We start from the raw sequence: 17,257 nt of genomic DNA on the forward strand, positions 1-17,257 counted from the left end.
CGCATGAATAAACATAACAGACTTTTGTCCAGTTCTAATGCTAATATCTATGTTGTAATCTTAGTTGAGGTCTTTTTCCAGTTTGGCCGAAATACACGTTATTACATATTTTAAAAGGAATTTTGTAGACACAGCACCGTAGTCTTGAATACTAAGGTACTCTTCACCAATTTTAAGGCTGAGGGACTGATTACCGCATCTTTTGTATATAGTTTTACATTCTTCACATTGTCCTTGTATTAATAAAGCCACTAGATGGCGAAACGTCTACAGTTAAAGATGCCCAGATGTTGCACATGTGTCTAATTCTTCATCTTGTCGGTATTGTTAACCATGTATATGCAATGTAACATTTGTCGGCCTACAGGGTATGGGATCAAAATGTAAAAGGCGTGGATTGTGGAGATGAGGTGGCTGATATGTTAACCCGGGTCGTCTCTCAAGGTAAGACCAAACTTCGACTCTTGTACCGGGGAGATGTGGTGAAGAATAGGCCAGCCCGAAGATTTGATTACTACGACTTCCCGAAGATCCGCAACTCTGACACAGTGAGTTAAATTACTTTGTAATAAATATAAATGTTCTGAAGGATGGTGCAACATAGCACTTACCTTCAGAGAATTTGAATAGACAGGTAGACGGGAGGCTCGAACTGTTGTCCCGAAATTAACACGTTTAGCATTTTATCACTGAGCTACAGGACTTTTCTAATAGGAAAGTACCACAGAAGGCACTGCTGTGTCCTGTCTGCGTAATCTGCTACCGTCTGTATTCACTGCCATTTAAAACAACCACAGTAATTTTTGTGGTAGATCTATTCGCACCTCCCTCGAAGCCAGAGTCTATAAACTCAATTTCAGTCGTAATGAACAACTGTTAATGAATAAACAGAAGGCAGAACGGGCTGTAGATGGTAACCACTGACGCATATATATATATGTGTGTGTGTGTGTGTGTGTGTGTGTGTGTGTGTGTGTGTGTGTAAATCTCAATAGTGAAATGCGAAATACCCACTCGAGATTCCACTTTACCTGGAGATTGTGATTGTTATTTTGCGCAGTTGTACTATGCGGAGAACTGCGCCTACATGATTGGCACAGAGTCTTCGCTAGAGGACCTCAACTCTCGCCTCTCGGAACCCATCACTATGAGCCAGTTCCGTGCAAACATCGTGGTCAGAGGCTCTGCACCCTCAGACGAGGACGACTGGGCCTACGTGAAGATCGGGCGGGTGGTCTTCAGGAAGGTGAAACCATGCCAGAGGTAAGGCACTTGTTCTCCGTTCACTTTACGCAAAGTAGAAAGACACTTATTTTTGATCACTGAAGGTATGCTGCTCGAACATTTTTTGAGCATAACAGACTTAGTCCTTCTCCATTAATCTGTTGCCACTATGCGTCTGTTTATTCTTCCTGTCTGTTCTGAGGGTTTATAAACCGTAAGATGAAGCCATGGTGATGGTGGTGAAGTTATGAAGCTGGTGATGAAGCTATGGTGGTGGTGGTGAAGCGATGGTGATAGTGATAAAGCCTCACTTAACTTCACGAGGTGTTCAACATCGTCTCTGTATTAGACACGCGTTTTTACGCAGGAAAATAAAGAATGCACCAGATAATAAACAATCTTGGGATACACTTAACAGTGTGTGGGAAATAGCATGGGAAACACAATTCAAGATGTCTCGTTGCTCGGTTGGCAGTGCACTCAGCCCACATACTTAGTGTCCATAGTTCGATCCCCAGCATGGGTTGAAACGCTGGATGTTTCCTTGCACCTGCTACCTGTGTTGACATAGCAGCAAGTAAGTACCTGGGTGTTAGTCGACTGTTGTGGGTGGCATCCTGGGGGGCGCAGGGTAGTATACCACTGATAGGTCTGGGCTTTGAAATGAGCTGAGGTAAAACTGATGTTTAAAAAATGTAGGGAAGCATCATGGGATGTAGTATACAATACAGAAAACAGTCTGGAACAGTCTAGACAATGAAGGGGAACCAGCTGTGGAGTACATCAAAGTAATGTAGGAATACAACCTCTTGTCTTTTATGGGTAGAGGTACTGGGGGTTGGAGTTTGGATACGTGGGATACCTTTCTCGGATCGCACAAACACCGAAACAGGTCTAATTCATGGGTTTTTGAGATGATTTGACCATGCAAGTGAATTAGTGCAAGTTCGGTATATCAAGAGTATGAATTCATCTCGGGTAGATGAAGAAAAGTGTAGTGGAATTTTGTCTAATGACTATATGAAGGGTATTAGTTAGCATATTGAAGATTGTCTTAAACATTCTGGAGGCATAAATGAGGTTGTTTAGCTAAGGGTAAATAGAACTAATTAGTTTATAGGATTCACTGTGATATTGGTGTGAGCAAGGTTATATCAACTAAACCAGTTAACCAAACGCGTTTTGGTGGTGCGATGTATATTGCCTGCAGAATGAATGAAAGTGTTACAAATTGGTAAGTCATTAGAATTATTTCCATACTCTTAAAATAAAATACACTTTATAAAAAATGTTTAAAATCAGTACAGAAAAGGTTAGATTACTGACATAATTCATTAAAAGAAAGCCCCTGGTTATGCAGAGCTTTAAGGACAGCCTTAAATTAAATTATAACTACTTACAACATAAAACTACTTGTGAATTTTTTTCAGGCACAATTTTTTGGAAGTTTTGGTCGGGCAGTTCGTTATAACATTTGTGGAGGTTATTAATGTTGATCAAATGCAAATGCAGACACTAATCTAAACTTCAGTATTACTGCACAAGACATACAATAAACTGAAGGTCCAAAGAATGCATAGCATCTCCGGCAAAACTTAGCTTATACTAAAAATTTGCTCAGTTCATAATAAAGATCACAATAACAAGATATAACTAAGTTAAGCAGAATGAGTTGTACCAGTTACTTTAATTACAATACAAATGTGATGAGACAGTACATGGTTTCTAACAGTATATGGGAGTTGAAGGAAGACTGGAGGAAGAACAGGGACAGAATTGGACGAAGAAGTAGGTTTTGGGTTTTGTTTGACATAGTATATTGCTGTCAGGATCACATTAAGGTAGTGAAAAGCTTTTTAACAGTAGCTATTTAATATTAGTATTAAAATATTTAATATTAATGTGTTAAATCCTACTCTCTTAAGCTACATTATATAAAGAATTTAGATAATCTAATAAAAAATATACATACTCTATATTAAATGAAATACGGTTTCAGTTTTCTCTGAAATTTAAATTAATATTTTCGTTACACTTTATTTGTGATAATTAGAGAACTCCTCATGTTCTCTCATTCTGCCTTAGGTTAGGTAAGATTTGTCAGGAAACAGGACAAGTGTTTCCTGACGCGGTCTTAGTCATGTGATGACCCGCAGCTGGAGCTTTTGATCATCTGACCGAGGCCTTCCGCTGGCTTACCACTCCACCCATTCTAAAAATTATAGTTATAATAATTTTAAATTTAAACCTTAGCTTTATTCTGCCTTGCTTCTCCACACAGATGTCTGCTAACCACTGTGGACCCAGTCAAAGGGGAACGACACCCCAAGATGGAGCCACTCACTACCCTCCGTACGTAAGTATCATCAATCCTGACACTACCCCCCGTACGTATGTATCAACAATCCTGACACTACCCTCCGTACGTGATTATCAAAAATCCTGACACTACCCTCCATACGTGAGTATCAACAGTCCTGACACTACCCTCCGTACCTGAGTATCAACAATCCTGACACTACCCTCCGTACGTGAGTATCAACAATCCTGACACTACCCTCCATACGTGAGTATCAACAGTCCTGACACTACCCTCCATACGTGAGTATCAACAGTCCTGACACTACCCCCCGTACGCGAGTATCAACAATCCTGACACTACCCTCCGTATGTGAGTATCAACAATCCTGATACTACCCTCCGTACGTGAGTATCAACAACCCTGACACTACCCTCCATACGTGAGTATCAACAGTCCTGACACTACCCCCCGTACGTGAGTATCAACAATCCTGACACTACCCCCCATATGCGAGTATCAACAATCCTGACACTACCCTTCGTACGTATCAACAATCCTGACACTACCCTTCGTACGTATCAACAGTCCTGACACTTCCTTTTGTACGTGAGTATTAACAATCCTGACACTACCCTCCATACGTATCAACAGTCCTGACACTTCCTTTTGTACGTGAGTATTAACAATCCTGACACTACCCTCCATACGTATCAACAATACTGACACTACCCTCCGTACGTATCAACAATCCCGACACTACTCTCCGTACGTATCAACAATCCTGACACTACCCTCCTTACGTATCAGGAAGATTAAACTTAAAAAACGAAATGTAGACATAAGCAATGAGAAAGATAAAAAGTTTTTTTAAGGTTGTAAAAAAAACCAATGTGAAAGACGAAATACGAAAGATCAATGACGAGGAAAATCAGAATTGGAGGAGGAAATCTGAGAGACTCTAAATAGCAAGCATTAAAAGTGTATTAAGTTCTGTAAATGAAAAAATACAAGGGAAGAGCAAATAACAGGAGATCCCACTGTCCATCGAGTCTGTTGGATGAGGAAGACAGGCTACAGTCTACCTACTTATAATTCTGTTTAGATAGCTGAAATTAGATAGTACAGCAGAAGTGAACTAAATTCTTTCTTCTTCTCAACATCCAGTTAAATAAAGGAGGAAGTAAAGAAACTTAAGCTGATTACTGAAAAATAGTTTCAAACAAGATTTCAAAATGGGGGTTTAAAATATGGATAAAAATACAGTATGCCCTGTGTTCTGAAGTTTTCTAGGGATTTCACTACAAGGTCAACTTACTGGCAAGTGGAAAGGAACAAATACTGTGGTTAAAAAATAAAATACTTAGATACATGCCTCGGTAAACACCGTTGTTAAAGCTCCAGAGAAAAGTTATATAAATGTGGGTAACACACACACAGGTGTAAAAATCAGGAATGGGGGTCCATGAGAAGGTAGTGTGTTCTGCAACCATGCAGTCTCCATCTCTCACACTCAGGCTAATAACCTGCCTACCCCCACACATCCTAACATGTACCCTCACACACTTTCAAACTTACACACAGCCACTTCTAACTTAGGCCCCTCTCCTGGTTTTCGTTTAATACAACGAGCTCAGTGGCGTGAAATATAAGGAATTTTACTAATTATAAGCAACCATTTACTACTATTTTTTTTTTTACTTCAGGTTCCGCTCATTAAAAGAGCCAGCCAAGTTGGCTAAGGCGTGGGCTACGAGTCCCCTCTTCGGCATCAACATGGCCATCGACGTGACAGGACCTGTGGCAGTGGGAGACAAAGTCTTGGTGGCCAGAACTTCAAAAAATCCGGCGTTAACAGTATTCTAGAGCTGGCCTGAACATCGGCCATCCTGCTTTTGAGTCTTCTAAAACTACAGTGTAACGAGAACCACACTCAACTCATCATTAACAGTGTTTTAAGATTAATTCACAATGAATGTAACAGTTTTCTTTAAACGCTAATAATAAATTGCCTTCTAACCACTCAATGCTCTGGTAAAGTACAACGATTTGAAAACGATCTTCGACGTCATTCTCCATATAACTTCTCTTATTTTACTACTATTGATTTTATAGTTTACATAGTGTAGTCTTCCTGTTTGAGTCCAAAAGTCTATTTGTTTGACACAGTTTTTCCTGTGTGTGCGCGCTCACCTATTTGTGGTTTCAGAGGTCGAGTCATAACTCCTGGCCACGCCTCTTCGCTGATCGCTACTAGGTCCTCTCCCTGCTCCACGAGCTTTATCAAACTATGTCACCTGCCAGACTATTCTACTTCCTGACAACTCTGTGACTAAAGAAATACTTCCTAACATCCCTTTAATATGAGATGAACAAGATGGGAGCGAGTAGGCCTACTGTGCTTTATGGAACAGAGCTTTTTACCGTAGCAGCCTCAAACTTTACTCTGTTGACTACTACTCTGTGTTCTAATTTCCTGACAAATGGAACACAGAGTAGTAGTCAACAGAGTAAAGTCTGAGGCGGCTACGGTGAAAAGCTCTGCTCCACAAGGCACAGTACTCGCTCCCATCTTGTTCCTCATCCTCATGTCTGACATAGACAGGGATGTAAGCTACAGCACCGTGTCTTCCTTTGCAGATGACTCCCGAATCTGCATGACAGTGTCTTCCATTGCAGACACTGCAAGGCTCCAGGCAGACATCAACCAAATCTTCCAATGGGCTGCAGAAAACAATATGAAGTTCAACGATGAGAAATTTCAGTTACTCTGATATGGTAATCGTGAGGAAATTAAAACTTCAGAGTATAAAACAAATTCCAACCACACAATAGAGAGAAAAACCAACGTCAAAGACCTGGGAGTGATCATGTCGGAGGATCTCACCTTCAAGGACCATAACACTGTATCAATCGCATCCGCTAGAAAAATGAGAGGATGGATAATGAGAACCTTCAAAACTAGGGATGCCAAGCCCATAATGACACTCTTCAGTCGCTTGTTCTATCTAGGCTGGAATATTGCTGCACACTAACAGCACCTTTCAAGGCAGGTGAAATTGCTGACCTAGAAAATATACAGAGAACCTTCATGGCATGCATAACTGAGATAAAACACCTCAATTCCTGGGAGCGCTTGAAGTTCCTGAACCTGTACTCCCTGGAATGCAGGAGGGAGAGATACATGATTATATACACCTGGAAAATCCTAGAGGGACTAATACCAAACTTGCACACGAAAATCACTCCCAACGAAAGCATAAGACTCGGCAGACGATGCAGCACATCCCCAATGAAAAGCAGGGGTGTCACTAGCACGTTAAGAGAGAACACAATAAGTGTCAGGGGCCCCAAGACTGTTCAACTGCCTCCCAGCATACATAAGGGGCATTACCAATAGACCCCTGGCTGTCTTCAAGCAGGCACTGGACAAGCACCTAAAGTTGACACCTGACCAGCCGGGCTGTGGTTCGTACGTTGGATTGCGTGCAGCCAGCAGTAACAACCTGGTTGATCAGGCTCTGATCCACCATGAGGCCTGGTCACAGACTGGGCCGCAGGGGTGTTGACTCCTGAAACTCTCTCCAGGTAAACTCCAGGTAACTTAGCTGAGTCTTCAGCTTCCAGTTGTGACCCCTTGTTTGTGTGTCCCATCTCTGGAACATCCTGTCTCTGTACACCTTGTCAATACCTCGCAGTATTTTGTATTTCATTATCATGTCTGTCCTAACCCTCGTGTCCTCTAGTGTCGCCAGGCCGATTTCCCTTAACCTTTGCACATTCTCTAATTTCTTGGTGTGCTTGACCAGGTGTGGGCTCCAAACTGGTGCTGCATACTCCACTATGGTCCTGACATACACAGTGTACATTGTCTTGAACGATTTCTTACTGAGGTATCGGAATGCTATTCTCAGGTTTGCCAGGCGCCCATGTGCTGCAGCAGTTATCTACTTGATGTGTGCCTTAGGAGATGTGCTCAGTATTATACTCACCCCAAGATCCTTTCCTTTGAGTGAGGTTTGCAGTCTTTGACACCCGAAACCCTTTCCAGGTAAACTCCAGATAAACCTCAGGTAAACCTAGCCTATACTCTGTCTGCGGTCTTTGCCCTTCCCCTATCTTCACGACTTTGCATTTGGAGGGGGTTAAATTCGAGTAGCCAGTTGCTGGACCAGGCTTCCAGCCTGTCTAGGTCTCTTTGCAGTCCTGCCTGTTCCTCATCCGATTAAATTCTCTTCATTAACTTCACATCATCTGCAAACAGGGACACTTCTGAGTGGAACCCCACTCCTCACAGGCACCCACTCTGACACCTCATCACATACCATGACTCGTTGTTGCTTCCCTGTCAGGTATTCTCTGATCCATTTCAGTGCCCTTCCTGTTATGCATCCCTGATCCTCTAGCTTTTGCACTAATTTCTTGTAAGGAACTGTGTCGAAGGCCTTCTTAGAGCCCAAGAAAATGCAATCTACCCAATCCTTCCTCTCATGCCTTACTTCCGTTACCTTGTTATAAAACTCCAGTAGGTTTGTAACACAGTATTTTCCTTCCCTGAATCTGTGCTGGTTGTCGTTTATAAACTTGTTCCATTCTAGGTGCTCCACCACTCTCCCCCTGATAATCTTCTCCATGACTGCATGCTATACACGTTGGTGACACTGGTCTGTAGTTTAGTGCCTTGTATATATCTCCTTTCTTATAAATGGGGACTACATTTGCCGTTTTCCATACCTCGGGTAGTTGCCCAATTGTAATGGATGTGTTGAATATTGTTGTTAGTGGCACACACGGCATCTCTGCTCCCTCTCTAAGGACCCATGGAGAGATGTTCGGTCCCACCACCTTTAAGGTATCAAGTTCACTTAGCATCTTCACCTCCTCCTCGGTTGAGTGTATGTCATCCAGCACTTGTTGGTATATCCCTTGTTGGTGTACCCCACTATTCTGACTTCTCAGAGTCCTTTCTGTTTCCTCCATAAATACCTCCTTAAATCTCATGTTGAGCTCCTCACTTTTTGGTTGCTTCTTGTGAGCTCCCCACCTTCCTTCTTCAGCCTGCTTACATGGTCCATGACTGTTGTCTTCCTCCTGATGTGGCTATACAACAGCTTCGGGTCAGACCTGACTTTCGATGCTATGTCGTTTTTGTACTGTCGCTGGGCCTCCCTCTATCTGTGCATACTCAGTTCTGGATCTTCGACTAATCTGCTTATTTTCCTGGGCCCTTTGTCTTTTGTACTTTTTCCATTCTCTAGTGCACATAATTTTTGTCTCCTTACATCATTGGGTAAACCAAGGGCTCGTTCTGGTCTTCCCATTATTTCTATTGCCCTTGGGAACAAACGTTTTCTCTGCCTCCTTGCATTCCGTTGTCACATAGTCTATCATTTCGTTTACTGATTTTCCTACCAATTCTTTCCCAATGAACCTCCTGCAGGAAGTTCCTCATGCCTGTGTAGTCCCCCTTTTTGTAGTTTCGTTTTTCCCATACTACTACTGTTACCCTCTCCACTCGTAACTCTACCATGTATTCAAAGCTCAGAACCATGTGATCATATGTGATGCCCTCGATGTCGGAGCTACTCAGGGTGAATATGAGACCCAGTCTTGCTGGTTCATCCTCGCCCCTCTCTCTTGTGGTGTCCCTAACATGCTGATGCATGAGGTTTTCCAGTACCACATCCATTATCTTGGCTCTCCGTGTTTCAGGACCCCATTTGTAACCAGGTTTTCCCAATCAATCTCTGTGATTGAAATCACCCATAACTAGTAACTTTGCTCTGCTCGAGTGAGCCCTTCTTGCCACCTCAGTTAGTGTGTCCATCATTGCTCTCTTCATATTCTTCTCTTGGCCTCCTGCAGTTCTGTGGCGGGTTGTACATCACTGAAATGACTGACTTATGGCCCCCAGACTGAATTGTACCTACTATGCAGTTCTTTTCGCCCATTCCTTCCATTTCCTCAAATCCCTATCGGTTTTTAATGAACAGTGCAATTCCTCCTCCTCCTCCTATCTTTCCTCAGGATCTGATATCCGGGTGGGAAGCTTGCATCTGTTGTCATCCCAGGGAGTTTCGTTTCTGTGAGTGCTGTAATGTCTGGGGACGTCTCCTTGATTCTTTCATACCACTCCTCACATTTATTTGTTTTACCATCCGCATTCGTATACCAAACCTTGAACTTCTTTTCTAAAACTGTGGTCTAGGGAGAACGTTGGTGTTGGGTGAGCGGGAGACCTGGCGGAGAACTACGGGGGGTTGTTGTGGGGGTGGAGTTTGTGATGAGAGGGGTGGGGGCAGCGGGTACAGTGTGTGGATATTGGGTTAGATTGTTTGGTTGCATTGGGGTTGTCGTGGTTGAGATCCTTCTGTAGGTGGTTCTGAGGGAAGTTGTATCTGCTCTTCCTCCTGTGCCTGGGTTCTCGTGTGTGTGTGTGTGTGTGTGTGTGTGTGTGTGTATAGGAGGTCCCCATATAAGATTTCACATTTTAATTCATCGTTATAGCAATGATGAGTGATGGTAACTCACCTCATTAGTGAGATAGAAAAACGAGAATTTCATTATATCCAGACTGCTAAATGGAGAAAATGTGAGCACATTCCTATCAGGAAAAATATACGTAGACCCTCGAGCTATGGCCTGTCTCAGAGTGGGAGACCTTCATGACGTTGACTAGTACCGTAATGAAGCTCTCTTGTATTTTTTTTGACAAGACCCCAGAGGAAAAGAAGGATAGGGTAGCTGAAAATAATCTCTATTTTAGGTCTGGATCACAGGACAAAAATGAAGGCTTTGAAATAAAAGATATCCAGAGAGATAGTTGAGATCGGTCAGGGTCTGGTGAAAATAGTGCGAGGGCCGTGTGTGAGGTGTACTCTGGTGCAATCTCAGGATGGATATTTGTACTGAATAACTTTCAGCATGTGTGTGCGGGATTCACTTGCAGCTCTTCAGTGTATAGACACTTGAGGCGCACATCAACCAAATAACTGCTGCATCATATGGACGCTTAGCTAACCTAAGAATAGCATTCTGACATATCAGTAAGGAATCGTTCAGAACTCTATACACCGTGTACGTCAGGCCCATATTAGAATATGCAGCTCCAGTTTGGAATCTACACCTGGCCAAGCTCATCAGGAAATTAGAGAAAATGCAAAGGTTTGCAACGAGACTAGGACAGGAGCTAAGGGGCATGTCCTACGAGGAGAGGTTAAGGAAAATCAACCTGACAACACTGGAGGGCAGGAGGGATGGGGAGGGACATGATAATGATATTCAAAATCCAGAGAGGAATCGATAAGGCGGACAAAGACAGGATGTTCCAGAGATGGGACAAAGCAACAAGGGGTCACAGTTGGAAATTGAAGACTCAGATGAGTCACAGGGATGTTAAGAAGTATTTCTTCAGTCAGAGAGTTGTCAGAAAGTGGAATAGTCTGGAAAGTGATGTAGTGGAAGCAGGATCCATACATAGTTTTGAGAAAGGTATGATAAAGCTCACGGAGCAGGGAGTGTGACCTAGTAGTAACCAGTGAAGAGGGGCCAGGAGCTATGATTCGACCCCTGCAACCACAATTAGGCGAGTACAGTGTATGAGTTTTTTAAAGCTGACTTCCAATTTATACAGAGCTCCTTTTTCCTCGGTTATAAGCTGTAATAATTGTTAGTGCTGAAATGATTGTTAAAATCATTATCTTAGGTTGGTTTTATAATTATTTTGTACATAATTTTAATAATAAAAAACAAATAACCCGCACTTAGAGGAAATCTTATGAAGACGTTTGGGTCCTACTTGAACTGTTGACAAATTAAACTGAACGAGGAGGAAAAAGACCAGAATACATACGAGAGGGGGGGGGGGGAGAGGGGAGAGAAGGAAATGGTATTAGTATTGACAGTAGTAGTGCTGGTGGAGGTCATAGAATAGCAGGATTATTAGCAGTAGTAAAGGTAACAGCAGTGAAAATAGTAATGATATAATGTTCCAGCCATTGTATCATGACGTTTTATTCTTTACGGACCCCGCAGGTAAGCGTCTCATTCTTTCCAGTTTTGATTTTTTCTTTCATTACTCTTATTGTTTCCAGATATTGTAAGAACCAACTTCGCTTTTTACGTGACTATCTTGCTGAAGATGTTTTGCTCCCTTCCTCCCATTTCCTCAAATTCAGCACCTTGGGCACTCCATTTCCTGATGATGCTTCGACACCTCATGCTTTCTATTAAGTCTCAAGTTAATGCCTTCTTCACCCTCCATCAACGCCAACGTGCTCTCTTCTCTCTCCCACATGATCTCTGTAACCTTTTCACAATCATTATTCTCGACACTGCTCGCTTTAATTCGGAAATTCACTTTAATAAACTACACAAACTTCATCGTGTCATCTCCAACAGCCTTGGTCCAAAATCTCCCTCACTGACTTACTAGTTTGTCTTCCGTCACACTCTCCCAACATCAGCTTCAACTTCTCAGTTTTGGACTTTTCGTTGCCACTTCATCTACTCGCTCTGTCACTGACCGATTAACTCCTTTGATTCCTCTCACCAGTCTCTCAAAATGTTCTTGACCTGTCTATTATTCATGGTGCTCTCATTCCTGCCCTTGATGGCCTGTTTTCTGAGAATTACCATCTTCCTCGTCGCTATTAACCTACTCTTACTCTCTTAAATATGCTACAAATTTTGTTATCGTTCCCTTTGATATATGCAATTCTGATTCACGCATCTACATTACTCTTGTTACCCACCCTCTTAATCTCACCAAGAGAACTTTTATCCTTAAACTTAACTTTCGAGACTCTCTAATCTCTGTCCTAACTTTGATCTTGTTCAGCGATTCCTCATTATCTGTCCCTCTCTGCATTATTTCTATAGTCTTCTTGAAACTCATGCACCTGGTATACCTACGGCCCATCATTTTCTCCAGAGGTTTTGTCTCTTATCCTCTTGCTTTTTGGCTGGGTAAAACTCTCGCTCCTTTTCTTCATTCTTTTTTCTCTTCTTGCTCACCACCGACACTCTTAAACGTGTTAGGCTGCATTCGACCTGTAAGATGCTAAGTTCCTCTTCAATAATTTCTCTTTATCTCAGTTTTCTCAAAGTGAAGGTCAGTAAAGGGCTACTTTGTCTCCTTGTGCATACTGATGTCTTTCTTGATCTTATTCGCCCTAGTGTGAACTCGTCTCTCTCTCTTTTCAAGGTAAATTTTATTCTCAAACTTTTGTTGTTGCTATGGGTTCTACTCTATCCTCTGTTCATGCTAATCTTCATATGAAGTATTTCAAAGCTGTTCTACATCCTGCTGTTGGGAAACACCTCTCTCCCTGGCTTCGTTATGTAGACGATATCTTTGCTCTTTGGTCAGATAACTCTAGTCTCTTCCAACCTTTTCCCTATGCATCGAACAATCTTGCTCCTTCAGTCATGTTTAATGCTGAAAGAGAATCTAACACTTTTCTTCCTTTCCTTGATATGCATGTCCATCGCTCGGCGATAGGTTTTCCGTTTTGTCATTTATCGCAGTGGCATATACATTCAATGCTTTTTCTTACCATGTTATCTCTGTCAAGAAGTGTTCTTGTTTCTCCCTTTCTCCGTGGCCTCCGCTCCTGTGATCCTCAATATCTCAGATCTTTGTAGCTTGTTCTGTGACCTTGTTTATCCTCATTTCATAAACTCTGCCTACTCCATTCTCTTGTGAAATCTCCTTGTCTTAACCTTCCCTATATTTCCAGTCTCCAATATCTTAGTAGCCCCCTTTGTCTTTTACTTTTCGCCAAACTAATATCCTTCGTAGTAATCTAGTTTCTTTCCTGCCATTGATGATTTCAGTGTCTGCTACATTTTCTGCTCTTCTTGTCCTCCCAGTATTTTGGTTAAGCTGCCCACTCTCTTACTGACAGATACAAAGAGCACAAAAGAAGTGTTGGACTTAGACACTGTTTTTTCTGTCACGTTGGAGATTAGTCATACTATTACCTAACACTTCGCCAAAACTGTTTACCCTTCATTTAACCTTTACAGATGCCATCTTGTAGAAGCATCTCTTATTTACAACATTCCTAGTATGAACCTTAGTCCTGGCTTTGTCTTTGTAGATGCCTTCCTCTCTCATAACATTACTGAATGCTCTAAACTTCAGAACACTCGTGACTACTTTATCATCTCCTCTTCTTACCTCTTCGCCTTTCCCATATTTTTATTGTTTTTGTTGCTTTCTGCTTTGATGGGTTATGTCCTAAGTTTTTTTTTTTTTCTCCTCAGTTAGGTTTTTGCCCTGGTCAATATCTCTCCTACAGTGCTCCTCTGTTCTCTTGGCCCTCTATCACCGCTACTATTACTGCTATCTCTTCTTTACTACTACACTCTGCCATTATTTGTCCTTAGGTTTTCACTACTACTACTATTTCTGCTAATTTCTTATTTCTTCCTCTGCAACTGCTACACTACTACTACTTACATCGCTATTTACTACTACCAATGCTACTACTACTACTGCTATTTACTGTTACTACTTCTACTACCACCACTAATACCACCTGGTTTCTCCTTCCATTCTTTCTTCGGTCTTTACCTTTTTTCTCGCTTTGTTGTGACTACAACTAGATCTTTCACTATCACTTCATTCTTTTACCACCACTACTACTATTGTTACTACCTCATCACTACTACCACCACTACTACTACTACCACCTTTCTGTTCTCTCCCCACCACTTCTCGTATATATTTCGGCCTTCGCTTCTCGCTTCAGTGTGACTTATCAGTGGTTCAAGTCGGACCAAAATGTCGTCATAGATTTTAGTTTCGTAAGTGCCGGTTATTGGTATAGTGTTCCAGCCACGGTATAATGAGTTTTTAGTCTTCATAACATTAATATTCTGTGTTGTATCATTAAAGTAAAGAAAAAAAAATTTCCGCTACATAATGTCTACTTAACCCTGGAATATATGTTTTATCCTTCCTTTATTTTCTTTATCCTCTGTTGTGCGGCCAGAAGCAACAGCCTGGTTGATCAGACCCTGATCCACCGCGAGGCCTGGTCATGGACCGGGCTGCGGGGGAATTGACCCCAAAGCCCCCTCCAGGTATCCATGATTTCATAGTTAAAGGAAGGAGTTCAGTGCCTTGATGCTAGTAATGGTATGGATAATTAGAACCTTCAGAACTAGGGATGCCAAGCCAATGATGATTCTCTTCAAATCACTTATTCTCTCTAGGATGGAGTACAGTAATGGCCCCTTTCAAGGTAGGCAAAACTGCTGACCTGGAGAATATACAGAGAACTTTCACTGCACACGCAAGTACAATAAAGCACCTAAAGTACTGGGAACGGTTGAAATCCCTTGACTTGTACTCCTTGGAATGCAGGCGAGAAAGACGCATGATAATATAATCGTGGAGGAGCGTTAAACCCATTGGATTATACAGTGCCTGTAGGGGTGGGGGGATGGAAGGTATTCAGGGAACTGGAACACAGACCCAATTCCATGGATCAAGAGCCCCTTACCAGCATCAAGGACCTCCCTTGAGGAGCATATGATAATATACACTTAAAAAAAATCCTAGAGGGACTAGTCCCAAATCTGCACATGGAAATCACTCCCTACGAAAGCTAACCTCTTCAATGAAGGGGGGCTCCTTGGCGTGGTGAAGAGGCTCTTGGTCTGAGGAATTAGACTTGTCGGTCTCCTTCCTCAGACCGAACCTAATTACCCCCCAATCCCCCCTTCCCTATCCCTTCCTCCTCCTCCTCCCCACCCCTCCCTTTTGCCCTTCCTCTTTTTGGCCTTTGGGATTTTTCCCACAGGCACACTAGTTCATAGGGGGAAGGGTACCAGGGTCCATCCCATTCCATTGAGGTTCTTGGTGGTGGCGTAGTTTGCCGTGGGATCTGGATCACCTGGGGATGTCCCGATCCCTCTCCGGTATCCCGGAGGATGGCTATGGGTGTCTTTCAGGCGACGGGTGTATCTCTGGAAGCCACCTTTCGGATTCCGGAGGTGGTGGCCGAAGGAGGTATGCTTTGTGGTGGATATCTGGCTGCCCTCTCTTTTGTCCACTGAGGTAGCTCAGCAGATGTGAGGTTGCTATCCCGGATTGCTGGTTTACTGGCATGAAGAGTAGGGTATGGCACGGGTTCCATGCTGCATCTGCGCTACTTGAGGTGCTGAGGTCCTCTTGGGCGCGGAGGGAGATTTCTGGCCCTTTCATTCCTCCTAGGAACTATCCCTCCCCGGTCCCCCCCTTTTTTTTTTATTTTCTTTTTTTGTTTTTAAGAAAAAAAAAAGAAAAGTAACCTAACCATGGAGTCCCAAATCCATGACCCCGCTACCCCCGGGCCCCTTATTGTTACCACACCCTGTTCTGACCTTGCCTCGTCTTTTGGCCACTCCTAAAGGCCCCTGTATCTCTTGCTGGTGCTGTTTCCTCACCCGCTTCAGGTGCCGGGGTTTCAACTGACTCCTTTGATTTGTCTGACCTCCGCTTTCCTTTGACTATGCTTCCAGCCTCTCCCTCTATGGTGTGGCAATTTTCAAATCGCCAGCCCGTCCCATGTTGGACCGACTCTGGTCCCACTTCTAAACGCCAACGACAATCTCCTGATGATGTTACTTCATTACCTTCCCATTCTACTTGGAAAAGACCAACATGTCACGCACTCCCTCTCCACACAGTTTTGGACCACACAATGGACTAAATACTTTAAGACTGACTTCTTCTACTGCCTATCTTTCCGACCATAGTATTGGCAAAAGAGCTCCTACGCCACGTTGGTAGAGATATTTCCTTTCATGCCCTTAAGAGTGGTACATGCATCATCACAGTCCAGAATTCTACCCAAGCTCATGATCTTTCTCTTTCACATATCGATACTATTCCTATCACTAATGAGAAACATCATTCCCTCAATTCTTGTAGTGGTACTGTTATTCTGCCCCATACCATAGTCCAACAGAATTTCCAGACATGTGGCAATGACATTCTCGAACAGCTGGAACTCCAAGATCTCCCAATTCTCACGGTAGACACTTATGATCTTCCTGCCCGCAGGCGAAGACGATACCCTTGCAATGTGGCTCATTTAACTTTTGACAGCCATGAACTCCCATCCTCTGTTTATGTAGCAGGACATCGGTTACAAGTTCGGAAGGTGATCCCTACACCACAACAGTGTAGGAATTGCTGGTGATTTGGCCACCCAGCAAAATATTGCAGATCTATAGCCGAATGCCCAGTCTATGGTGCCGATGACCATTCTAATACGTCTTGCAGTCGAACTCCCTCTTGCCTTAATTGTCATGAGGCTCACCCTTTGTACTCTCGCCCTTGCCAGGTCTACTTAAATGAGCGGGAAATTCGTCGCCTCAAAGAGGCAGAAGGTCTCCCTTATGCCATGGCAGTTTCTCATCTCTGCCTCCAAGGGAAACTACCCCGTGTTTCTTATTCTCCTGTTTCAAAACGCCCCCCCCCCATCTTCTGCAACCTCCTCTGCGGTTGCCAGTCCCATAGTCACTCCTGTATCTAATTCTTTTGCTGTCCTGGGCTCAGACGTCCCTACTTCAACACCTCAGTCCATCCTCACTTCTTCATGTTCTCCCTCACAAACCCTGGTATCCACAAGACCTCATACGACACCTTCTCCCAATCGTCTCTCTACTTCTCAGAGGTCCAAAAAATCTCCTTTAACCCCTCCTTCCCTTCATCCACCTCCACATTTTACCTTCCTG

The 17,257-nt window shown here is 43.1% G+C and overlaps 1 protein-coding gene across 1 annotated transcript; it reads left to right on the forward strand.

Annotated features, from left to right (window-relative positions):
• Positions 1–367: 367 nt before the first annotated feature.
• Positions 368–14,489, forward strand: LOC128692335 (mitochondrial amidoxime reducing component 2; the record flags this gene model as incomplete). Its single annotated transcript, XM_053781445.2, is given in 4 exon segments — positions 368–548; positions 1,061–1,263; positions 3,506–3,580; positions 5,230–14,489. Coding segments are annotated over 4 exon segments (619 nt in total), but the record flags the coding sequence as incomplete, so codon positions are not given.
• Between the last annotated feature and the right edge of the window lie 2,768 nt (positions 14,490–17,257).

This window comes from Cherax quadricarinatus, chromosome 53 (genome assembly GCF_038502225.1).
Source record: "Cherax quadricarinatus isolate ZL_2023a chromosome 53, ASM3850222v1, whole genome shotgun sequence".
Taxonomy (NCBI): Eukaryota; Metazoa; Arthropoda; class Malacostraca; order Decapoda; family Parastacidae; genus Cherax; species Cherax quadricarinatus.